At 50.5% G+C, this 25,408-nt stretch overlaps 2 protein-coding genes across 9 annotated transcripts in view; both read left to right on the top strand.

The window, feature by feature from the left end:
• PAK4 (p21 (RAC1) activated kinase 4) overlaps positions 1-8,880 on the top strand; it is an 84,655-nt gene extending 75,775 nt beyond the window's left edge. For all 5 annotated transcript variants that reach the window (XM_084814645.1, XM_084814641.1, XM_084814644.1 and 2 more), the window contains exons 8-9: positions 313-447; positions 4,398-8,880. In XM_084814645.1, coding sequence (XP_084670771.1) covers positions 313-447; positions 4,398-4,553 — 291 coding nt within the window. In that variant the 3' untranslated portion in view covers positions 4,554-8,880. The remainder of the gene's footprint in view (positions 1-312; positions 448-4,397) is intronic.
• A 3,228-nt stretch (positions 8,881-12,108) lies between these two features.
• On the top strand, positions 12,109-24,397 carry LOC146337463 (sushi domain-containing protein 6-like). Of its 4 annotated transcripts, none has more exons than XM_084814659.1 (5): positions 12,109-12,506; positions 16,535-16,645; positions 19,043-19,255; positions 21,058-21,196; positions 22,876-24,397. In XM_084814659.1, the coding sequence occupies exons 2-5, from the start codon at positions 16,549-16,551 to the stop codon at positions 23,240-23,242; spliced, it is 816 nt and encodes a 271-aa protein (XP_084670785.1). In that variant the 5' UTR covers positions 12,109-12,506; positions 16,535-16,548; the 3' UTR covers positions 23,243-24,397. The 4 variants fall into 4 exon arrangements, with proteins under 4 accessions (XP_084670785.1, XP_084670787.1, XP_084670788.1 ...); XM_084814661.1 differs by having other exon boundaries at positions 12,143-12,774; positions 22,876-24,390; XM_084814662.1 differs by having other exon boundaries at positions 12,215-12,692; positions 22,876-24,390.
• Positions 24,398-25,408: the final 1,011 nt, after the last annotated feature.

Raw genomic sequence — 25,408 nt, forward strand, 5'->3', positions numbered from 1 at the left:
GAAAAGCCTTGCCTGAAATCCTGAAGAACTGGTTGAACTCTGATGCAAAGAGTTGTGGCTGCCTCCCTTCCATCACCCCCAATTTAAAAACAAGAACAAAAAACTTCCACTATATACTTGCCAAAATCTAGACTGGGCATCTTTTGGTGGTGTTGCAAGACCTCCCCGTCAGGGCTGGTCTTTGAGGCCGGGCAGGATTAATGAGGCTCACATTTGCTCTAGTTGGTAATTTGTTTCTGCCAGACCAGAGGGTCCAACTGCTGCTCTTGTCATCATTTGGTTCCTCTTAATTTCCCATCCTTTTTTTTTCAGGTCGACATCTGGTCCCTTGGTGTGATGGTGATAGAAATGGTTGATGGGGAGCCCCCTTATTTCAATGAGCCCCCTCTAAAGGCAATGAAGATGATCCGGGACAACCTGCCCCCCAAACTCAAAAATGTGCACAAGGTATTTGACTCCTTTTCCTGCTCTCTGCTTTTCCCCGCTTGGCTTTTCTACTTTGGGAGGATCAGATTTGTGATAGGAATTGAAAGTTGGACGTCCAAATACTGGTGTAAACAAGCACCTAGATTGGTTACTCCTCATCAGAGTAAAGCAGGATGAGGGGTGTCTATAAGACTACCAAGTGGCTTGACCTCTGAAACAAACTTGGTATTGTCACTGACTTAGGATGTCACCTGATTGATGAAATCTTAGGGCGTGATCCTATCCCAATGCTCGTAAGGCTCTGAACTCAGAGGCTTATGGGCATCCATTGCAGAGCGGGAGGAGCGGTGGAGGTGATCTTTGCTTCCGCACTCCTTCCACTCTTCATTTCCGTTAGATGGGCTTTTATGCCTGTCTAGCTGGGACACTGCGGAGGAGATGGGAAGGAGGCTGGAGAGGGCCGGGAACACTTTGTAAGCTGGCCTCTCCAGTCCCTTCCCTGCTCACAGAAACAGCCCCTTTACCTCCTCTCTGAGATCGCTTTCCCGACCTCGGAGAGGCAGCCAGCATGGTTCTCCCTGTGCTGGCTGCAAGGGGTTGCAGGGAGGGAGCGCAGATGCCTGGAACAGAGGATGGAGCACTGTCTCTGACCTCAGAGCCAGGAATCCGGGATATCCTGTGACCCCCCAGACGCTGCCGTGGGGCCATTGGATTGCTCCCTTAGTCTATTAATTGTACGAGTCTGAAATTGTTTTCAAATTCAATGATTAATAGTCATGAAAGGGGAAAAAAACTGTGCCTTTTGTTTTTGGACCATAACCATATGTCACAGTGGGCACCATCTGAGGTGTTCCCTCTTGTGTGAGTGAAATGTAGGATTGCCTGTTCTAGGAATTGTAACCCCCGACCAACTGCCTTAATGAAGTTTTAAATGGATCAGTTTTAATTGCCTAAAGGTTACCCTCTTACTCGCTGAATTTTCTGTAACCAAGGAGGACAGCAGGTGGCTCTTAGCTTATCCAGCCATTGCTCTTCCGTTGTAAACTACAAGTGGAATTGCAATTGACTTTCCACACTATTGAGAGCTTTGCACTTTAACTATGCATGTGTACATCCTGCTGTGATCTCTCCACACCAGTGGGCGTGACGTACGTAACTGCTGTAGGTGGGGCCATTTGAAGCTCATCACACATTCATTATAACCTTTGTGGGGGGTGTTTATGACCCCATTCTTCTTTATTTATCGCTAAAACACTTTCATTAACAAAAAATCTAACCAGAAAGTATTTTAGTAGTAATTTAGTAATAATTAAAATATTGATTAAAAAAATAAGACTGGTTCAGAAAACGGCACATATAATGAATATGTGCTGGGTTCACGTTTCTGATACATCATGGCCCATATCAAAATCCCATCCTTCAAAAAAGATGGAAGAGTAATGCTAAAGGCATCTACACCTGTGGAAATTGTGTTATTCTTCTGTTTTTATGGGAAAATTTGGATGGCTTGTGGTCTGGGAAAAAACAGAAGAACTTGTGGATGTTCTGTAAAAAGTGAGCGAAGAAAGCAGGGCAATTCCATACTAAACCCTTTGTGTGGAAGTACCTGTGAAGATTTGCTCTGTTAAGTTTTTAGTCCAATTACCACTGTATGGGGCCAAACTTTGGAGAGAAGCAGTAACATCAGATTTAGAAATCTTGCAGAAGAAACGTTTAAGGGAAATTTTAGGACTTCCTACTGGGATTTCATCCGGTCCTCTCTGAGCCAAATTTGGGTTAGCTCCTGTTGCAGCCAGAATTGATCTATTTGATGTGTGTATTGGAATAAATGAAATGGATGAAACCAGCTGTACCCAAGTTAATGTTTGTGTGTGTGTGCCCGTGATGCTCAAAGATGGTATGGCTATTAATAGCATGCATTTTTTGAGGTGGAATGAAAAGCTTAAGAAAAATCATGTCAGGGCACATTATGTTCAAACACTGATCTTCCAGCAGTTATGTAGAGCCTTCACAGAAGTTCGATTTCAAGTAATGCCATCTGCATATATTGAAGAAAGATACACAGGTATTCCTCTGCAGGAGCATAAATGTGTTTTTGGATGCAACCAAATTGGCATAATTCACTATTTACTGTTTTTGCCCTTTATATGCAGATCCAAGGGGGAAAGTATTCTGTCTCAGTATTGGGATAAAGCACCACAAGCAAGTGTGATTGAACGTCTAATGGATAATCAATTTTCTATAACCTACATGGTGGGATTGTTTGTCATAGCAGCTAAGAAACTACATTTGCATTTTTAAACGATTTCTCTTATTGATTGAACAGGATTAACATGGGTAGCAATGGGTGACCAGTTTTATGAATATTACGTATACTCTAATGCTTGATAGATTATTTATGTAACACATGGACTGAGAGGCTGCAAAGGCCTTCGGCTGTATGCAGTAAAGCCATGTTCTGCTGCTGATTTTTACAGAGCTTGCTAGTGGCATCAGATGATAGCAGACATTGACCTGGTTTGTTTGTAATGGCAGGAGCAAGTGAGTGCGCTGCCTCTGGCACACTCCTCACTTCCGCTTCCATTTTTCAGCCTGTGATTGCCCTGGTCGCAGGTTGCTTTCATGATGTCTGAACGTGGGCACTCTGGGTAGCTTAGGGGTTGAACAACCCAGAGTTCACCCAAGGACCTTTAAACCACCCAAAGTGCCTGGGTTCGTCGGGCAATCAAAGGTTGTGAAGTGAAAGTGAGCCATGCGCTGGAGGGAGTGTGCTTGCTCATGCCCGGCACATTGTGGGCTTGCTTTTTGTCTTCAGCTTCAAGTGGAATCACTCCATAATTAAATACAATTCAACCTTATTAACTGTAGGGCTAATACAGTTGATTTCAAAAATGAATTGGTCCCACTAAATTAGGTCCCTACAATCCTTCCCAATGAGAATAGAGATAGACTTGGGATTTAATATCTATTCTTTTAACTGAAAGAGTACAGTTCCACAACAGGCTTAGTTAAAAGAAGATATGGTTTTATTGAAAGTAGAAAAGATAATTATTATGTGAGCTCCCTCATTATTAAGGAAAATATAGTGGCTGGTAGTCACCCCACTGGTAGGTAGGTAGGTAGTGTGTGTGTGTGTGTGTGTGTGTGCGTGTGTGTGAGAGAGAGACTGAGAGAGAGAGAGAGAGAGAGAGAGAGAGGGGAGGGGGGAGAGAGAGAGAGATCCTTCATTGAGCTCTGGAGCAGGCTTCTCCAGAGGCACCTAGTCACCTGTCTGTGGGCTTGATGGTTGCTCTTGGGATCCTCAGTGAGGGTGAGGGAGTCTTGGGCTCTTACCTGGGGCAGCCTCTTCAGCCAGTGCCACTTAAAGCTGTAAATCATTGGTGCTAATGGGGCTGGAGTGGTGGGGGGGGGGGAGAAACATTTGGAGGAGCTGTTGGCTTCAGCCTGACCATCCCTGGCTTCTCCACAGTGCTGGAGTTAGGTTGCACCAGTGAAATTAGGCATGTGACCTAATCCCTCCAGCAGAGGGATATCACTTCTGCTGGCCAGCTGATTCCTGGTTGAGGGTACCTAAATCAGGAGCTGGTCTCAGACCTCCAGGATGGGGAGTTCAAGTCTGTGTGGGCTTGGCATGGGAGGGGAGCCACCCAGAGTAAGGGAGTAGATAGGTGGATGGAGATGCCGGGAGAGACAGCCCCAGAACAAGCAGATTCTCCAGACCTGTTTCTCCTTTTGGACCAGCACTGTATGGGGTCCTGTGCTTCACCCCTCTGCAGGGGATAGCACACTTTGTCATCCCTTTTCTCCTTCCCCCTGAGGTGCTTTGCAGCTGCAGGAAATTGTGGTTGCTGAGAGGGAATTCCAGGATGGAAGGCACTTCTCTGTCTGCTTGTGCCATTGGGAAGGCGGCATGTCTTTTCTCTTTCAGCTGTGACTCAAGCTGCTTTGCTTTGCTCTCTTCCTCTCTCCAGGTTTCCCCTTCCTTGAAGGGATTCCTTGACCGCTTGCTGGTCAGAGATCCAACACAGAGAGCCACAGCAAACGAACTCTTGAAGCACCCCTTCTTAGGAAAAGCTGGGGCCCCTTCCTGCATCGTGCCCCTGATGCGACAGAACCGGATGAGATGAAAAGGGGCAAAAGCAACTGGACATCTTACCAAAGAGAGAGAGAGAGAGAGGAAGCCTCCATCGTCCCTGGCCAGTCCCCCGCAAGGCAGCTGGAAACCTGCCAGCGATGATGGGGGCTCTGTGATGCCTCCCAGCCCGGTTCCCTGGGAGAGTTCTCTCATTTTCTCCAGTGTGGGCACAAAGAGCTCGGCAGGGAGACCTGTGATATATGTCCCTGTGGAGGGCGCTGCCTTTCCTCTCTGCCTACTGTTGACACTGGAGCTTCAGGACCCATAACTGACATTCGGCTGGCCGGCCTGTCACTGTTTCCCCATCTCTGGCAGGGACACTCCCTGTACCACCGTTATGTACTACTGAGTTGGAGTGGAGTTTAGGCTGTGGGTTTGTTTGTTTTTTAAAGACTGTAACATTTCTGATTGCTGTTTAGTCGTTTATATCATGGACCTAGGACAGTGGTGCTTAATGGGTTAGTGGGAGGCAAAACACAATTCATCTCCAGTCTGGGATTTCAGAGACTGTTTGTTCTTCTCTCCCAGCAGCACTTCTTTCTCCCAGCTAGTAATGACAGAGGAGGTGTGGAGGCCATTGGCAAAGGATACCCTGGAGGAGTGGGAAGATGCCCCCTGTGTGCACATGTACACACACACACATACATACACACACACGGTTAAGACGCTTCTGAGCACCTCAGTTGCTGCGGATAGCAGGAGGGACAGCAGAGAGCGGAGCTGGGCACCCCCTTTCTGAGGAATCCTCTCCCCCAGAACTGAACATTTCTCAGACTGTATACTGGGGGAAACACCCTCACCACTGATGCTGCTTTTCCTGGTATGGGAGAGAAAGGAACAAAGCAAGATGGTTTCTTGGGGGCCCCAATCTCAAGCAGGGAAGACTCTCAGCTGTATCGAACCTTCTTCCTTTCAACACTTTTTTCTATAAATTCCTCCTGGTTCTTAACTGCCACTTGTACTTCTGGGTTCTCTGTCTAAATGGAGAGGGCCATTTGCCCATCCAGACCCGGTCTCCTGTTTTTTAAACTGCCCTTTTCCACAGGGACCAAAAATATCCTGGACTGTCCTGTGAGGCTACAGGTTGGGACTTTCAACCAGCATTCCGTTTTGCAGAAGAGCATCCCTGCTGCCACAAAGGAAGCAGACCTCAGGGTGGGACGTGCTTTTATATTTTTGGAGTGGAAAGGGGGACCCCTGCCTAGCAGCAAGCCCTCCCCTCTGAACTTCTACACAGCGTGCTTAGGAATGCATGCCCAGGTACCCACCTCTAGGCCAGGCCAGGCCATAGGCAGGCACAACTCATACCCTGCTAGGTTTCCTACTGCTTAGCTAGGAACTGCACCCATTGATGATTCTGACCTGAAAAGGATAGTTTTGTTCTCATGCCCTTGACTTCTTGCTTGATTTTTGCCTAGCCCCAGAAACAGCCAGGTTGCTCGCCATCCCTTCCTCAACCCACTGCATCCCTTAAGGATGTGACATGAAAGGATGCCTGACCAGAATAGAGCTGCGCTTGCCCCCCCAATGCCTTTTGCCTCCCCCTCCCCCACTTTCTCTCTCTCTTTCTCTCTTCCTGCTTGGCTCCTTGCTCCTCTAACTAGTGGCAGCCATGCCCTCTGCTTGCTGTTGTGCTGTGTGCTTGTTCCTCATCCATATTGCAAAATGGTGGCTTGTGGATTTCTTCAGCCTGAATGTGGCTGGATTTGTGGGCTGCCCTGTTGGGGGGGGTCTCATTCCAATCTTGATTCAAGTACGCCAAGAACAGGCATTGCTGTGGGTTTGTGCTGCCTCAGAAGAGGACTCTGCAGGCTTGTGCTTGGGGAGAACGTACAAGGGAGGTAAGGGTGTGGATGAGCCCTCCTGGGCATTACTAATGTCTTCAGAATGTGTCCAGCAGTGAGGTGGTGTTGCTCCACCAGTGGAGGAGACAGACCACTCCTCTCGTTAGGAGCTTATTGCCAGCTTGGCGAGAGACTGTGCCACCACTCCGGATCTTTAGAACGGCAGCTGATCCGAGCTTATAAAGTGGCACGTTCCTCGACTCTTGCGTTGTGGGCCCTGGTGGCTCTTTGGAACCACCAAAGCCTCTTCAAGGCCTGCCTCGGTAGTTGTTGGGGTACAGTAGCAAAAAATGGAGGCCGTCCACTTGGCTTCCAAAGTATGCCCAGTGCCATCTTGTGGATTGGGCAAGGCAGGAATGTTGGAGCAGGAAGACTGGAGGGAGGGAGGCAGCTGACCAGAGGCCAAGTCAAGTGTGGCTCCCTCCAGCCAGTCTTCCCTCCTGGGCTCAGGGAAGGCTTTAGCCTTAGGGCAGCAGAATGGAACAGGGGTGGCATTCTCAGTCTCCTCTGAGCACCTCGGAGGGAGGCTTGCTAGGAGCCAAAGAGGTGTCGGGGGATTGCCTGCCCACGGACTTGGAGTGGGGGGACGGGGGTGGGCCCCTTTTGAGTGAGTTCAGCTGCCTTGATGGAGAGACAGCAGAGCACCATCTCCAGAGGGCCCTGCTGTTCCCCTTGCCACGACTTCCCTTGCATGCTGTATAGTGAGGGATTTTCTGCATGCAGAGTTATGGGGGAAGGGTCTTGTTTTTCTTCAAGGGTTTGGGAAACTTCCTTCCTACCTGGTTTTCGATTCTTACAAGTGTATATTACACATCTCCTTCACCATGATACTACTGTAGGGGTGGGGGTGGGTTGGAGAGAGCATCTCATTTGCTTAAGTCCCTTCTAGCCTCAAGTCGTCTGTATTTAACACAGCAGGTGCCTCTCTCACTCTGCACTCCCCCTCCCCCTACATAAAACCAGGATTTCCTAGCTGCTGCTTCTGCCTGCGTTTAGGGGACTCTCCTTGCAAAGTGTCTATCAGTTGCTTGCTTCCTTCTCAGAGAAGGAGCAACCCATCCAAAGGAAATAGCCAGTTTTTTAAAAATTCTGTGGTTTTCACTTCTCACTGGTGTAAATTGGGCGCAAACTGGTGTATTTAGGAATACTTGTTTGGGCGAATGGGAAAAGACTGTAGGGCAAGATTTGCAAAAGGGCCCAGGATGCAGCCCTCCCCCACCAATGCTGTTGGCCAGCAAACACCATGGTACATGACACTTCCATATTTTGGTTTTCTGTTGCTGCTGCTTCTCTCAAACTGACTGGTATTTCACTTCTTCCGGTATCCTTGCTTCCAGCCAGCCTCAGATTTTCTGACCTGCCTTTCCCTCCCATTACACCTGCTCTGCTTGCAGAAGGTGTGTGTGCTTGAGCATCAACGCTGCTCTTGCAGGTCTGTCTGCTCTGCGCCACAGTGAAGTTGAACTGTCACCGGTGGCTTCCTCAGAGTTTTCCATTTTGAATCTCAGAAAACACTAGTCTTCAGGGCCTAGCAAAGGAATGCTCAAACCTCTTCCTATGGCCAGGGTCCAAGCATCAGTCTTTCGCCAGCGCTCTTGACTTACCACCATTGTAACCAAGGGCAATCCAGGTCTTCTCTAAAAAGCTGGATGTTCTTAAAAGCTGGGAGCAAGTTTTAACTCTACTGCAGTTTTAAATCTGAGCCACTCTGCTGACATAATCTTCTGGTAATTCTCATGTAAATGGCGACCCATGGAAGGAGGTCAGCAGCCAAGAATTGCTGGCTATGACTCTCTGACCCACCCACCCACTTTTCTGACTGCCACTGCTGTCTACTTCAAGAATCTTGTTTTTAATAGCACTAACACTTCATGGATGCAAAAACACTACACTTTTACCTGCATGGAAAAAGACTTTAAAATCTCACATACTTTGAGATACTGTCAAGGGAAGTCATAAACAATAATTCTTCAACTTTCCCGATTCCACACAACCTTGCTACCACAATATGACTTTTTCCCAGTTCCCTGAGATGTAGGACTGGAATTTTAATTACAGGCCTGGTAGAACCGGCCTCAACACCCCTCCCTCTCCTCTGCCTCCTTGTAGCTTGAAGATTTTTATATAACTGGAGGCTTGGGAATGAGGGTCTTTTCCCCCCTATGAGAATGACTACTGATTCATTTTGTGGGTTTTTGTTACCTTTTTTAAAAAAGAGAAGTTATTTATATTGTAATTTTTTTTTTGTAAGACAACAGTATTTTGCGTTTGGATGATTTTTAAAAATCTGTTTCAGACAGACTGCTGTGACTAATTCTAGTAAAGATTCTGTTATGAATTGTATAAAGAACCTGGATTTCATGTCGTGAGATTTGGCTGTGGGCTTTGTTTTGGTCCTTTTCAGATGTGATGTTGAACTTGGTTTAAGTAGTCAAAATTCTAGTTTTACAATTACAGAGGTTTACTATTTCCTTTATGTTTAACTCTCTTGGGTCTCTTTTTGGGGGGGAGGTTCACCTTGGAGTTTTGTGTATGCATGGTTAAGAGCTGAGATACACAGTCACTTGGCACAGCTCTTCCTGGAGTGTACCACTTCACATTGCAGATAGGGAGCCCTATATTATGAAAGTTCACTCATTATTATTAAACTGCTTGCACCCAAGTTTTCTATGTGAAGGAGAAAGTTGGACTAAACAAATTTTTATATGGTGTAGCATTCAAACATGTTTCCCATATCTCTACTCTGAATTGATAACAGTCTGGCAATAGCTGCGGCATGTGGTCTTTCTGATTGTGTGTACATAAATTGTTCCCAATATTGGTGAGGCATTTGCTGTCTAGAGTGAATTCAGACAACCATTTTGTCCCCCCACGTGAGTTTATTGGAAATCCAGACAAGCCGAAAACTTCAGTGATGCGAACTCAGTTGCTTTCAGTATGACAAATTAAGAGAGGCTCTCCCCCGCTTCCCATTCTTTTCTGGGGTACAAAATATGACATCCAAAGGGCGACGGGATTACCTATCAATGCAACCTGCCTCCTTGGTACTCGTGCATGGAGTTTTCATTTGGATTTTGCATTCTTTTCCCTCTAAAGTCTCAATGTTAAACTGGACAAAATGAGCAGAACCCCCTTTTTTTCTTCCTGCCAGCCTTGGAATTCCCCCTCCCTACTGTTGGCTGCTTTTAATAGCCCACAGCCGTTGCAGCAAGAACCCCGGGGCTTTTTCTGCTCAGTAACAGATTTCTAAATTAGCTCAGTAAGAGATTCTAAATTATTTTCTGCTCAATAACAGATTCTAGAAAAGTGTCTGGCTGGTGAGCTAGTGGTGGAGGGGAGAGAAGTGCTGTGATGCTGGGAATACAGAGCAGTGGGTTTTCAAAGGAAAAACCACCACTTGGATGGGGACACCAGTGATTTTGGCAAAACCCTTGTATGTATTGCCAGCACATGCTGCTAATCAGCCAGACCCACCCAAGAAACTAAGTGGGGTGTGAGGGGAGCTTTATATCAGACTTCCTCAGCTTGATGTCTTCCAGATTTGCTAGACTGTAAGGCCTGTCATCCATGCTGGCTCAGAATTATGGGAGTTGTAGTCTGACACATCTGGAGGACACCAGGTTGGGGAAGGCTACTTTATATGATAAGCTTCTGAGCTGGGGGAGGGGAGGAAAGGAGGAATAGTTACTCTTAAGTTAAATGAAAGTTTATTAGTAAACCAGTTGCCTACTTTGACTTCTTGAAAGACCTTATGAACTATTTAGAGTAATTGTCATCCCTGTGTATTGGCCTATAGAGGGCATAAAGATGGCCAGGTTTCAATGCATCATTTTTTGTCTCCCCATCACTGCCATTTTCAGATTTCACTGCCCATTATCAATGCTTTGATATTCAGCTTGCAAATCATTCCTTCTTCACTCACAGGGGCCAGGATCAGCCTTGGATTAGTTCCTGGTTTGATGCACCACCTGGCTACCATTGCTCAGTGAGAACAAATTGTCGATATTGCAGGGGGCCACGCAAGAGGCGCTGGGTTTGTTCAGAAGGTGAAAATTCCTCTGGGGTCTCGGCATCTCGGCCTTCTCCCTCCCAGCAGCGGTCCTACTTTCAAAAAGATAACGCTTTTCCAGGGCTAGCCTGATCCTAGGCATGTAATCCTTTTACAAGGGCCATCAGCTCTAGTACATCTGAATACACTTCTAGTCTGGCTTTGTGTAGGTCTCAGCCAGGAGGAATATGTGTTTCCTGGCCACCCAAATGTGCCTCTGGGCCTCGACTTGTGCGAGGCCAGGGCTGGTGCCAAAGGTAGGCATAGTTTGCCCCCCCCCCCAGCAGGGCCCCCCTGACAAGAGCCCCCTGGACTTCCTCCTCTTCACCACTGCAACCTGCTTGTCCACCTGCCTGCCTTTGAGCTCTGGCCCAGACAATGGTGAGAAGGAGCAGCAACAGATGTCACTGTTGACTTGCTATCTGGCTTTCTGCCTAGCAAGTAAGTGAGCGGTAGCAATGGTGAGAAGATGTAGAGTGAGAGCAGTGTTGGTGAGAAGGCAGACTCACTGAGAGAGGGGCCCGTTGAGGGTGCCTCGCCCAAGGGCCTTCCAAAACCTGGAGCTGAGTTTTGGGGCAACCCTCAATCCCAGGGATGTAGGGTAGTGTGAAAATGGGTCCTGCCCTTAGATTCTGCTTTGAAATCAGCACTGGGGTGCCCTCCTTCAAGTCCAGCAACAGTAAGTGTGTAAATTCCTCTACCCCAGAGGTGGACAGCCTTTTTGCGGCTGGGGGTATTGGTGCCTGTGGAACCTTTTTGGGGCTGCATGAGTGGGCAAGGCTGATGGTAAACAGGTGGCGGTATATGCCCTGGACATACATGTGTGTGTGCGCGCGCACGTACACACACACGCACTCCCCCATCCTGTGATTATTTCTGATCAGGATTTGGGTCGGGGTGTGTGTGTGGCTAGGTTAAACCCTGAATCTGGTCAGAGTTCCACTGTACCTCTTTGTCCACATTTTAATAAACGGGGAGCCCCAGGCTGAGCATATTCCAGCAATCTAAAACAGGAGCTTCGTTGTGTATAATGACTATAAACCAAACTCATCTGCTAGGAGACCAGTGTGAGCCAAGCCTGTGGCAGTTGCTCCTGCTCCTTCATTGCCATAATCTGCATGACAGCCAAATCCTAAGTACCATTAGGTGCTGCCCCCGCCCCCCTTTAAGCATAAATGCTGAGTTGGGCTGGACTGTAATTCACCCCTTTCAGCCATGGAAGGGGATGAATGGAGCAACTGCATTTTATGTACTGAAAGGGGGTTAAAGGTGGACTACTTTGCCTCATTTGCTGGGGCAGCACAAGGGTGGTTGTTTCAGGTCAAGCAAGTTTGAAAGATAATCTAATTCCCCTTAGGTTGAGAAACCAGGGGCCAGCTGGCCCGGCTGCCTGTGGTGCCAATACCTCGGCTCCGGGTTTGCTGTTCTCCTGAAACGACTGCAACAGCTGGGGAGCCTTTGCTTTCCTCTTCTCCAGTGGAACATGCTTCCTTGTCCACCTGTAGGCAACGTGGGGACACAGGCTCAGGAGTTGCTGGCAAGGCTATGCAGCACCGCAGGGCTCCTGCTTGGGGTTACCTGGCAAGGGGCGCATATGCTCTCCTCCCCCCTCCCCCCTCCCCCCTCCCCCCTCCCCCCTCCCCCCCTCAGTCTAAGAGAGCAAGAGGCAGGATTTTGCTCCCCTGCGGTCTTTCTGGTGCGGGAAGCAGGATGATGGCCCTGCTTCGGGCTCACCCACGGCGGGGCCGGCGTTCTGTCGGAGAGCCCCGCGGCGGCTCGCGGAGAAGGGCCGGGCCCGTGCAGTCCCGCATCCCCGCCTCCGCTGCGGGCCCACCCGTGGAGACGGGGCGGCCGGGAGGATTCTGGGTAGCAGCAAGCGGGGTTTTAAGACACGGAGATCAGGAGCGAGTTCTCAGTTGAGCAGAAGGAGGCCAAAGGAAGGACGCAGCCCCAGGCACGCTGCTCGGTGGGGCTTACTCCGAAGCGCAGCGGAGTTCCGGAGTAAACGTGCAGCGGATTGCCCATGGCACCCCGATCCCATGTTTGTTTACTTGTAAGTGCGTCCGACTTGGTTCACGGGGCTCACTCCCAGGTAACTGTGTCTCAGACTGCGACCTCAGCGCGCAAGGCCGGCTTCAGGTGGCGTAAATTTAAACGACAAGAACGCCTCCTCCGCCCCATGCCGTTCGCCTAGAAGGTCGCGAGTGCGGCGAACTCTCCCACGCACGATCACTCCGGAGTAAGTCCCGCAGCGCTCAACGGGTCTTCCCCTGCAGCGATCCCGCCTCCCCATTCAATCCGGATTAACGGCTCGAGCAGAGGTAAATTCTGCTCCCGTCTTCAACTCGCCCAACCCCGGGGGTGGATTTACAAGCCCCGTCCCGAGCTCGGGCGCGCACCCCCCCCAACTTTTCCCACGCTCCGACCACCGCCCTGCTGAGTCCGCAAGGGGGCAGTCCTCTGCAGGTTTACCTCGGAGTAAACCCCTCAAACAGTGGGATTTACTTCCAAGTAAGCTTGCCTAGGAGGATTGGGGCTCCTGGCTTAGGGGCGCGCCGTATGTATACTGCGAGGCAACTAATCCGAATTAGCTGCGCAGATTGTGAGAATGATCGGGGGTGTAATAAGCCCGGAAGGGGCGGGCTTGCTCGTGGCCCCCCCAAGGGGCGGAGCCATTCCTCACTGAAATACGCCTCCGGGCCCCACGCCACCGGTCGGCTCCTGCCCTGAGGAGATCTGCGCGCCCCTCCCCGGAGCTGGTCAGTCTTTGGGAGCCACGTCCCGGCAGGCGGAGGGGCGTTGCGGGGGCGGGCGAGGGAAACTGAGGCTGAGCCATGTCATTTGCCTTGGGCTGGGGGAAGACGAGGCTCGAGCCTCATTTGCTGGGGCGGCATCAAGGGCCCCTGCCCAGGCTGCGCCCCATAACGGCGTGGTCCTCTGCTCACGTTTGAGAGCTTTTCGCCGGGCACTTTTCAGAAGTTGGATTTCTCTCTTCTCCCCCTGCGCCTCTCTGTTCTCTCCGTCTACTTTTGACTTGGGGTGGGGGTGTAACCAACCTTCCCCAACCGGCGCCCCTCCAGATGTGTTGGACTACAACCCCCATCATTCCCAGCCAGCCTGGCCAAGGGCTGGGAATGATGGGAGTTGTACTCCAACGCATCTGGAGAGGCCCCGGTTGGGGAAGGCTGCTCCATAGTTTCTGTTACTCTGCGGCCCCACTTGTTCAGGGAAGGGTCCAGTGTTTGACTTGTGAAGTCTCTGTTAAAGGCTGCTTCTGAGCATATGCAGAATACCTCGCCTTGCATCAGCGAGAAGCCAGAACCAGGCTTATGGGGCGGTGCGTGTGTGTGTGTGTGTGTGTGAAATTTGCAGTGGCGAAGAAAGCAATGGCTGAAATAAAGCAGTGGTTGACCTACGGTCTGCATGGAAGTCCTCCCTGATCAAGGAGAACCCCTGCAAACTGACTTGCCTTCTTCCATACTGGCTGGTGGTTCCTGGGAGTTGTAATGCCGCACATCTGGAGATCGCTGCTTATTTGCAGTAGGTCAGCCAGGAATTCCAACTCCCAGTGGCTGAATGCTAAAGACAACAAAAAGTATTTTCCTCCTCATGGATCAGGCATCTGGAAACAAGGAAGGTTGGGGGAAACAGGAGTTAGATGTGTGTGCTAAAGGATTTGACTGTGAGCTCTGGTTCTAGTATGAAAGAAAACTCCGGGCTGAGCATGTACCCAGAGGGTCATTGTTCCTCTTCCTGAGCCATTGTTTTGCACCCAGCTCCAGCTGGTAGACCTCATAGTTACTGAAAAACCAAGTCATTCCTGCAAGCCTACAGTTTGCTCATCCTTAACCTAGTCAATTTTCAACCATCCTGACATTATACGGGCATGACCTTTCAGAGATGTGGTTGGTAAATCCCAATTTCACCGTAGACTCACCACTGAAAGTGAAGTGACAGAAATGCTTGAAGCCAAGAACCTGGTGCAAGAAAGTTTCTTTCTACATGCTCAGAGGCAGACTTGACTTTTTTTTACATGTTCTTTCGCCAAGGCCATCTGGAACCAAAATACCTCTTGAAAAGCTACCTTTTCCATTGAGGCAGGGATGTTGAAGGACCGCTGGGGTGCAGCTCCCCAGAGCTTCTCAGGAATGGAAAGAGGGTCAACACCCTGCTTTCAGGCTGGCTTAACCCTTTACTTAACTGCTGCAGAAACTAACCCTAAGTACAGGCTGCTACACTTGCACATAATTCTTCTCCCGGTACCCTTGCCTCTCTGTTCTCTCCATCTCTGTCAAACTTTAGACTAACCCCTGGGTGGGACTCCTCTCCTTTGCTTATGTTATTCTAGCAAATGCGATGGCATATGTGTTTAAGGAGTAGTGACAACAATTTCCAGAGCAAGGGGCTATGATTTCACAGTCAGCATGAGCCACAAATCTGGAAATTAAAGTGTCCTTCAAAGAAGGTGGGTTCCTCCATGATGGCAGAGTTCTGCCCTGGACTGCTTCCAGCAGGCACTAATCTCCTTCAGTGGGGTGGGGTGGTGTCCAGCAGCCCCACCTTGGTCTGGGTAGCCACACACCACCCTGCAGCCACTTGGCAACCTGCCACCTTTGCCATCCTGATGCCCTCCAGATGTGTTGGACTGCCAGACTGGCTGGGCATGATGGGAGTTACAGTCCAACACTTCTGGAGGGTGCCAGGTTGGCGAAGGCTGATGGATGCGCCTAGCAAAACGTCTTCCTCCTGGAGCTGCTTCTTCTCATGCAGAGCACTCTTCTGGGCACGCTGGCGGTCTCCCCAAGCCCTCTGCCTGCCCACCCCGCAGAGGTATCTGGGCAGCGTGATGAATTTCTCCTGGAGGCTACAGTGGGGCTCCTTTCCAGATTATTTCACTTCATTCTTATCCCACTTTCCAAGTTGCTCAGGATAATGGTATACTAGTTCTCTCCTCCACGCCCATTTTTATCCTCCTAATAACTCAGGGAGGGCAACACCCAAGGTCACCCCAAGAGCTTTGTGGCTTAGTGGGGTGGGTGGGAGGATGAATCTGAGACTCCCTGGTCATAGTCCAACACATTTTAACAGCTGCATTGCACTGTCTCTCTCCAAGCCATCAAGGGCCTTAATCAGAGCATTGTAATTTCTCACGTTGTGAGGTTTACGATTCAATGGCAAGCTGGAGGATGGGTTAAAAAGTTACCTTTTATGGAACTGCCAAGCCTGGTTGGTAAGAATCACTCTTTAAAAAGAAATGTTTCTAAGTAGTTGTGGAAGAAGTTGTGATGAATTTAACTGTGAAGATGTTACTTTCTTCCTGAGGCATTTTATGAGCAACTTCTGTTGAAATAACCATACTTGGTGATCAGAAGGCTGGTGGTGACTGCCCCAGTTCTGAAAATTCTAATTAAGTTTCCAGTCCTCATTCTTATGCAATGGGTTGACTTCTAAAACTAGGTGTGGGGGATGAGGACTGGAGCCAAAACCTGCCTTCTGCCTTGGATGGTGGGCTGTCAACTGATGTTTAAAAAATAAATCTGTAATTACAGGAGTATTAATAGATTAAATCAGCATATATTTGCATATTAATTGAGACAGTCATTCCGAAGAAAAAAAAGCATTATTGATTTGCTTAGTTGATGTTTGAAAATATTACAACAGGTAGCACCCTGGAAGTTGGAGCAGAAGCAGGACAGCCTCCCTAAGATGGCGGCTGTATGTATTTACATTTAAAGAAAAACCCTGCCAAATTATTCAGGGCCACCTTCTTAAACATTTAATCTAATGATATATTGCCCAATCAGCCCTGCCTGGAAGCCCTTCTCCCTGCTCCTTAGAAATTAAATTTGAGCCAGGTGCATCAGACCAGGACGTGTTGGTTTCTTACGATCGCTGCTTGTAGGCGTTTGTACAATATGGCGGGACTAAGGGGTGAGCCAGTCCCATGATTTGATGCTGTGTTAAGCGGGTTTTTTTTGGTGTGGGGGGGTGTAAATATTAATTTGAGCTGCCTCCTCTGCCACAGGCTCTCTGCATAACCTTGGTCTTTGACCCTAAAGGCTTTTATTCCTCCCTTGCCAGAGCTGGTAGCCCAGATGGCGCCCTCTTGTGGGCCAAACCAATTCATGCACAGCCTCTTCGTGGGCCTGGTTGTCGTGGGTCTGGGTGATGCTGCACTTTTGCTCGGAAAAGGTAGGCATATGCCAGTGACTTGGTGGGCCTGCTTGATGGCTACTACATTGTCTGTTTTACATTCTCTACAATCAACAGGGCTGTTCATCATGGGGCCTCCTTCTAGAGCAGAGGAAAGTGCAAGCTTTAGGGTTTCTCAGCACCCTTTCTCTTTTGGCGCTGGGACTGTGGTGTTGAAACTGATGCGTCAATCAGCCGCCTCTGAGGCAGTCAGGGTCCTTCCGGCTACCAGAGGCTGAGCCTAAGAATGGCGGCGGGGGGGGCTGCCTTTGTGTCCTGTATGAGGCTGTCCTGAAGGCACCTGGCTGTCCACCCTTGGAAACAGGGTGCTGGACTAGATGGTCTCATCCAGCCAGGTTCCTTTTTGTGTCTCTTAAGGAGTTGGAAATCTCCTGGCTTGCACCAAGCAGCTGCTCCTATGGGTAAAACGAGGTGCGTGGCTGCTTAGAGGCAGATGGCTGGCCGTGGAGCAAGGGGACCCCGCCTTGCTCCATGGCCAGCAGTGAACTGGCACAAGCATCTCGATAGGTCTGTTGCAAGCAGCGGAGAGTGTGCTTTCTTGCGGTCACAGTGACTGGATGTGAGCTTCCCAGGAACTGGAGTGCTGAGGCCAATGGGGCAGAGGGTGACCGAGTTTCCCTCGTCTCTCCACTTACTTAGTGATCAGCATTTCACTTCTGCTGGTGGATTCCCTCTTCTGCAACAGAGTGCCTGTGGGGAGAGCTGGCAGGGTGGCACCACAGAGGTCAGCAATGACAAGACAGTTTTGTAGAATGACTCATAGCAACGAGGAGGAGAACCCCGGCATTCAGCATCCCAGCGCAGCCTCCCACTGTGCCCTCTCCCTAGCACATGGCACGAAGGACTCCCAAAATCAGGGCTGCTATGTGATGGGAAACCTCAGGATCCTTGGAATCATTGCAAGGGATGGGGGGGGGGGCAGGATGGCATCACAGTGCCTTCACTCCGGGTGGTCCTGAGCATGGCCCAGCCCAGAGAGGGATTTGCGCTTTCAGGGCCAAGCCCCAGGGTCAGGTATGTGACGCTGCAGAGGTTCAGCCAGCAGCCATGCTCCCCTCTGCCTCTGGCTGGCTTGTGTGGAAGCCTTGATGGGCAAAGGGTGCTGAAGGTGCCCCCCCAGCATTATTTTAGCCAGCTCCCACAAGGAACAAAGGCCGCTTCCCCTCCCCACCTCCCAAACTCCATCACGCTTGAAGCTCCCTTATGTTGACTCAGACCACTGGCTGTGCCTTCTAGATGTGCCTTCCCCAACCTGGTGCCCTCCAGATGGTTAGACTACAACTCCCATAATCCCCACCCAGCACAGCCTTTGGCCATCAACCTTCCCTAACTTGGTCCCATCCAGACAGCTTCGACTTGCAGAAGCTCTCTGAACTTTCTGGCCCTGCCACCCAAGAACTGAGAACGGCAATGTTGGGGGTTGAACGTCTGACGCTTTGATGGTGTCCAAATGCTCGCAGCAGAGGACCTGCCGCTGCGCCATATCCCCCCACACCCAGCTTGCCATGGAGTAGCTCCCTAGGGGCCGGCCCTCTCGCATTCTTTTTTCCTTTTTGCACCAATGCTAAAATTCTGTACCAAGAGAAGCAGAATCCTGTGGCCTGTATAAATTATGCAAATGAGAACATTTGCATAATTTCCCTTGAATTGCATAGCTCCTGACATTTTGATTGTGCTGTGCCAGTTTATTTTGGTTTGTTGTTCTTGGGGAGGCTAAGGCGCCATTCAGGGTGCTGAAACAGAGAGCTCTGACCTCTGGCTCCTGAGTCTCATGGTGAAAGCATTTCTTTGCAATCGTAAGTGCTGGAAAGTTGATTTTTGAGATACTCAAGAAACAGAGTACCACATTCTGGGCATCTCCTGTGTTTTTGCAGAATCATGGCCCTGCCTGGAGGGGTGGTAGCTTCAGTTTTTATTGTGTGCCATCCTTCCAAGAGAGAGGCTGTAGCTCAGTGGTAGAGGCCCTGCTTTGGATGCACAAGGTCCCAGGTTCAATCCCTGGCATCTCCAGGTAGGGTGAGGAAAGACTTCAGCCAGAAACCCTGGAGAGCCGCTGCTGCCAGTCAGTGTCAACAATACTGGGCCAGATGGACCCAGGGTCTGACTTGGTATGAAGCAACTAATTATGTTCCTGTGTTCTTTCCCCCTCTTCCTAGATGCCTTAATCAAGCTGTTTTTGTCTACTCTTATGGCCTGTTCATTTAATGGTGGCTCAGTCCTCAGACAGGACAGGAATTGGATCACCTCAACACACTCCTTGTTGGACATAACTCCACAAAATCCAGCTCATAACACGTTTGTGATCCCAGCCCCCTGCGCCTGTCTAAGATCCGCTCTCCCCCTTTCATCCCCTCTGTCTGTGTGTCTGCTCTGCAGGGTGTGGAATACCGAACCCTCCAGCTCACAGCACCTACCAGTGCCAGCCCCCACTGTGCGAGGGCCCACTGGGCTCCGGCGTGGTTAGATCTGGCACCATGGTGGAGCTCTACTGCCAACCGGATTACATCCTAGCCAGCCTGCCTGGCCTCGCCATCTGCCAGGGAGGGTGGTGGCGCATGCTGAGAGATGTGGTTTGCAAGCCCCAAGGACGTAAGTAGCACAGCCTCCCTGCTCCCCTGTTCTTGGTGTCCATTCTGCCTTCCTGCTTGCGCTCCCTCATGCCAGCTGAAGGCAGAACGAACCAATTGGAATGAGCACAATTTGCTCATTGGACTTGCCCAAGGGACCTGGCCCAACAGCGCAGTTCGGAGTCCAGAATGTTGATGGGTTCTGGTGCTCCTGTGCCACCTTCTGGACAGCAGTGCAGCTGCAGTGCAGTCACTGATTTGGAGCTTGATGGGGAACCCGCCCTGCCCGTGTCTCTCTGGAGGAGGAGGAAAGAAACCGCAAAAGGATCTTGCAGAGCCCTCTGCCCACAAAGCTGGAGTCATCTTGGGCTGTGACATTCGGGATCTAGGCTGCTGCTGCTTCTCCCCCAACCTGCCCCAAACCGTTCCCAAGAGGAGAGATGGCAGGGAGGGGGTTGAAGTGACCCACTGCTCTGTTGGGCATCAGCTGTCATGAGCCATCAGTGAAACCCTGAAGCTCTGAAAGGAGCAGCTCAATTTTAGCCCCAGAGATGCAGTATCCTAGCAGACGGCTTTGGAAGCATATTTCCTCGGCCGGAGGCCCAATTTATTTCAGTGGGGTTTGCCATTTGGTAAGGTAAGAGCCCGCCTTATTGGACCAGCGCAGGTTGATTTAACAGTCTTTGCCAACCTTGGGTCCCCAGATGTTGGACTACAACTTGCATCATCCCTAGCCAGCATGGCCAAATGACTGGGTATGATGGGACTTGTAGTCCAACAACATTGGGGGACCCGAGGTTGGCAAAGGCTGATAAGCGCAGGCAACCTTTGAATGACTAAGAATTCTCCTTGGTTCTGCCTCAGTCTATTGACAACTCTTGGCGACAATATTGTTTGCTTACTGCCAGGGCACCTGAGGCAGTTTACAATTTAAAATATTTGAAAGACAACAGCTAAAAGGAAGCTTCAGGATCAGAGGCAGAATTGGCCCTGAAAATATAAGCGTGTGTCTGCTGTGGGTCCACAGCAGGGCTGGTCTGTTGCACTCATCCCTTGGTTATTAGCTCACATCCTTGCAGCGTTGTTTTACAGTAGCAACAATCCCCGCCCCCAGTTACGCTGCTGAAATGAAGAACATTTGAGTGTAACCCAAAGTGGATTTGTGTGTGGAGGGATTGTGAGGTCGCTTTGGTGTTGGTGCTCAGAACAGCTGCCCGGGCTCAGAATTCCCTAGTTCTAAATGCAGTGGAGGCTGGTGGCTCCATTGTCAGTGGGGCAGTGCCTCTGCTCCGGGGTGCAGTCAGAACCAAGCTCCTTTGGAGTGCTGACTGGTTCTGACTGAAATCCAGAGCGGATGCATCACCCCACCAACTTTGGAGGCCCCAGCCCCCCCATCTCAATGTCTGTTTCTCACACCAGGCCCCAGCTGCAGAAGTGCTGGTAGAAAACAAAGCACATCTTGCGAGCCTGAGGCCCGCCTGCTACGCCGGACGTATTCATGTATTGCCTTTCTATCCTGCCCTTTTCCCTCTCGCAAGGACTCCAAGGCAGCTTACACTGTCCTCCTCCTCCTCCATTTTAACCTCACAACAACCCTGTGAGGTAGGTTAAGCTGAGAGTCAGTGACTGGCCCAAAGTCACCCAGGGAGCTTAATGGCCCAGTGGAGACTTGAACCTGGGTCTCCCAAGTCCCAGCCCAACGCTCTAACCACTGCAGCACCTGTCTATCAACATGGTTGGTAGTATTCAGCACTGATATCCCCCCCTACCTCACAACATTAATTGTCTCCCTTCGATCTCTCCCCCCTCCCCCCACTGCTGTAGCTCCACATCCCCACAGGTTTTTCGCTGTTGTCTCCATCCCTATGATCATAGCTGCCACGGTGACTTTCTCAGCCTTGGTGGGGACAGTCACAATGTGCGCAATGCTGAAGCCGAGATGCTCCCTCTGCCGCTGCACCAGGTGAGTTTGAGAACCCCCCCCGCTAATCGCACACTCATTCTCCAAGTGCCAATCCTCATGTAGCCAGAATCCATGTACAAGAGAGGGGCTATGAGCAGGCTTCGGGGAATCCTAAGGTTTGCAGAGTATTAAAAAAAAATAGGAAAAATTAAGGAGTGGGGAGGGAAACTCAGAACGGCCCAGTGAGAAATCAGCATGCTCGGTGGCCACGACTGTTGTGGGGGTGGGATGTGGGAATGGAAGACCAGAATGGAGGAAGAATGGCATGGAGTGCCCTGGGAGAGAGTCTGGGTGGAACCCTGAACAGGAGCACCACATACTGCAGCACTTTGTTGCAGACTCTGCTTGTGGAATCATGTTTCCATAGAAGCCAGCCTGGTGTGCCCTTGTTTCCTTGGAGGAGGTTTCCTTCAGTCCTGAATTCCTGACTGTTATGGGATGGAGTCCTGGGGTTGGGGAGAGGTAGGCGAGCTGGGTAAAAGCCCTTGGTTCCCAACTCTCGTCTTCACCCAAATGTCATGCCGTCTGCTCAGCCACAGTGTAGACCAGAGTTCCCTTCTTGACCTGGTTTTGAGGCCCAGCCCTCCTGCCCTCTGTAGTCGCCAGATTCCCCTTCCAAATCCAGTGATGATAAAGCCCAGAAGTTGTGGCCCTCGACTTCCTCCTAGAAGACACAACCCTTACAGCTGTGCACGGGAGGCAGCACGTGCTCCATTCCCACGTTTGCAGAATTACAGTGGCCGTGGCTCCGTGGCTGAGCCCTGCTTCACATGCAGGAGGCCCCAGGCTCGGTCCACAGCAGCATTTCTGGGCAGGGATGGAAAACCCCTGGCCTGAATCCCCGGAGAGCCTTTTCTGCCAGTCGCTGGGCTAGATGGACCACTGGTATGTTCCTGAGAGTTGGAAGGGATCTCAAATGCGATCCAGCCCAACCTCTGCCCAGGGCAGGAAATCCACTACCACAGCACCCCTGCCAGGTGGCCTCCAGCCTCTGCTTGGAAACCTTGAAGGAAGGACAGTTACCACCTTTCTAAAGTTTAGTTGAAATCGTTAGATTTAGGTCTTCAAGAACAGCCTTCTCTTGGCCTGGGGCCCTTGAGATACGTTGGGCTGCAACTTCTATCATTCCCAGCCAGCCATGGCCAATGGCTGGCTGGGATTGATAGATGTTGCAGTCAAACATCTCTCGAGGGCCACAGGCTGGAAGAAGGCTGTTCTTGAGGGTGCTCACCAGAATCCCCCCCCTCCTCCTCCACAAGATATGCCAAGCTCCATCCCCATAATAAATGTACTACAAAACGATGATGTATTTGCACAGCACTTTATAGAGCGTTCACAGCCTTTCATGCCCAATATCTCGACACTCCCTACAATGGTTCTGCGAGGTAGACCAATGCTGTCCCCAAACTCCAGCCAGGAGGCTAAGAGAAGAGAGGCTTGGGCAAGGTTACATCCAGGGGGACATTTCCCAACCCTCATTTAACTTCCAGCATCTCTTGCACTATGCCGGCAGACTGGCTGGTCCTACTTCTCCCCGAGAGCCCGGAAGTCTGGCTTTCCCAAATTCTTTGCCACAGTGACCTTTACTCCCTCCTCCAAGGTGGGGATTCCGCCACGATTATGTTCAAGAGAACTTTGGGCATGGCTCTCACGCCACGATGTTTTCTCCCTGTCAACAGCACGTACGAAGCCTTTGACGACTCGGACACCGCGGAACACGTGGACGAGCTGTTCGTGAGCCAGTCATGCAGCGGTGTGGGGCCCCTGCCCTCCTATGAAGAGGCGGTCTACGGTCACACAGGAGGGCCCTTGCCGCCTGGGGGCCATGGCCCAACCCCCCTGGTCCTTTCCCAAGACATGTTGTCCTGCCCAGAACTCTATGGCCCCAGCCACATTGCTGGGGGAGCCATGTTCCTGGACAGACCTCCTTCGTACCAAGAAGCCTTGGCAGCAGCCACTGAAGTGGAAAATGTCCCAGGAGGAGGGCCACCACCCGCAAGGCCCCCACTCTTGTTCCCAGTCCTTCGAAAGGAGAATGGCCCCTAGCAATGGTCACAGCACTCAAACTGGCTTGGAGGCAGAAGGGTCTCCTTCCTCTTCCAAAGGACCCCCCCCCCCAGTGTTCGATACTGGGAATGCCGCCAGGAAGCCTCGAAGGCTATGGTTGTAAGGGTATATGCCCTCCTCGATCTGGTGCCTTCCAGATGTGTTGAACTGCAATGCCCATCATTGCATGGCCATGTGGGCTGGGAATGATGGGAATTGCAGTCTAACACAAGTCAGGGAGGGCTGGTATGCACAGTTTTCGGCAGGAGCTCCATCTGCTTCTAATCAAATACTACCATGGGAACAGGGCCGGGGGAGTGTGCCCTTTCAGTGGCTCCAAAGGCATCCCCTCCTCCATGCCATTTTGGGGAAACAATTGAGCTAGTCAGATTTCTGGTTCAAGATGGAAGTAGAAGTTCTCCCCTAAGAATTTGGTTTATTTCTTTTTTTTAGTTGACATTTTAATTTTTTTTAAAGTTCTTTGGTTGCCATATTGAAACTGCTATAGGGTGGTGGTTATTTTTTTCAGAGCAAAATGTGAATGTTGGATATGGGGGAATCTCAACCAGAGGTGTTGGTTTGCTACTAGGATTCCTCTCAGTTTGTTTAGTAAGCCCTCCTCTGCCCCGCCCCTGTGCTTGCTGTGCGTTTGCTGGGGGCTGTATGTGATGATGGGGAAGAGGGGTGCAGGTAGGTGGCTGGCTGGCTCCGCCACAGATTAATCCCCTGCACCAGCCGTGCGTGGGAATCCTTATTAGTGGGTTGGGGGCTTGTTCTTAAACCTGTCCCCTCTGGTAACAGCCCATAGTTTTGCAGGAGCAGCCAAGTAAAGACCTGATTTGGGGCTTTGCTGAAGAGGCAAAGCAAGGTTAATGCTTGCAACAACTCCAGGGAGATAATAACCCCCCAACTCCAGCAGCCTTGGTTGTGTGAATATGCTCCAACATACTTGAATGCTGTTAGTTGTGTTCAAAATCTTTTTTTAAAGCTACATTAAAACTCCTTATTCTGTACATAAGGACTGTTTTTACTTCCACTAGAGAGGCGAGAGAGTGAACTTTCCAGGGTTAAAGGTAGAACTGGGGAGTTGGTGGATTCTGGTGGTATGAGTTTTAGGGTGGTAGATGTATTTATTAAAATTGTTTCCAAACAGCTCGCCATCGAGACATTATTTCCCCCCATCCCCATCTCTCCACGTGAAGCGCAGCTCTGACAGTGCCCTGCCTCTCAGGATTAGGTCTGAAGGTGCATGACTTCAGGAAGCACCCCCCCCCCCGGGGCCGCATAGGGCAGGTTGTCATTCTAAGGTGGTTGGGGAGGAAACATGCTTTGAGCAAGGTGGGGCCTGTCCATGGACAGGTGAATGGCAGACAAAGCTCTCCTGTTGAGTAGAAGGATAAACACTAGGCTGGGTGTATACATGCCTTGATCCAGTCCCTTTTGTGATGGCTTCTTGTTGGCGTGGCCAGACCAGGTCTTAACTGCCTGCTGAACAGGTTTGCTAGGTGCAGCCTTCCTGGGATTGTGAAAGGCTTTACTTGGGGTGGGGGAGTGAACATCTGTACTCAAGAGCTGTTTCCTATGCGCACAGGATGGGTGGGGCATCAGGGCTCTTGTAGCTTCAGGAGTTAGGGGCGCAGGTGGTTCTGTCAGGTGCCGCTTCTTTCATCCTTCCACGACAAGCGCCACCTGCCATCGCTCCTGCCACCATGCGCACACTTTTAAATTCCACTATGAAACCTACAGGTTTCCCGCTCTCCTCCTCCTGAACTAGATCCCTGCTGGATCAGATCAAGGGGAGATCCACGTGGGGCAACATGTTGTCTCCAACAATGTCAGGAAGACAACAGCACCCCCCCCCTCCACCCCGCTGATGTCCCTCTACCAGCAATTGCTACTCACAGGTAGATTGCCTCCAAAGCTGGAGGCTCTACATGGCTATTATGTCTAGTCCCCTTTTGTTTAAACAATTTTGGTAAACAATTTTTCCACCATAGACCTGTTCAAAACAGCAGGCATAGGTACTGCATCGTATGCCATGATATCCGGTTTAGAGAGAAATAAGCCCTACAGCTCGCAGGCAGCCATGCTGTGAGTTGTAGGACTTATTCCTGTCCGAACAGCCAGGGGCCTGAGCCAGCGGCCCATCTTCTGGCCGCAGCCCCG

Source organism: Heloderma suspectum, chromosome 10 (genome assembly GCF_057233095.1).
Source record: "Heloderma suspectum isolate Gila_16-S chromosome 10, 16-S_ref, whole genome shotgun sequence".
Taxonomy (NCBI): domain Eukaryota; kingdom Metazoa; phylum Chordata; class Lepidosauria; order Squamata; family Helodermatidae; genus Heloderma; species Heloderma suspectum.

What these genes read in the sequence shown, in the direction of transcription:
- LOC146337463 (XM_084814659.1), top strand. Translation starts at nt 16,549, where the DNA reads ATGGCGCCCTCTTGTGGGCCAAACCAATTCATGCACAGCCTCTTCGTG. An exon ending in TGCACTTTTGCTCGGAAAAG is followed by an intron (nt 16,646 to 19,042) that starts GTAGGCATATGC and finishes TCTGCTCTGCAG; the next exon opens with GGTGTGGAATACCGAACCCT. An exon ending in TCCCTCTGCCGCTGCACCAG is followed by an intron (nt 21,197 to 22,875) that starts GTGAGTTTGAGA and finishes CCCTGTCAACAG; the next exon opens with CACGTACGAAGCCTTTGACG.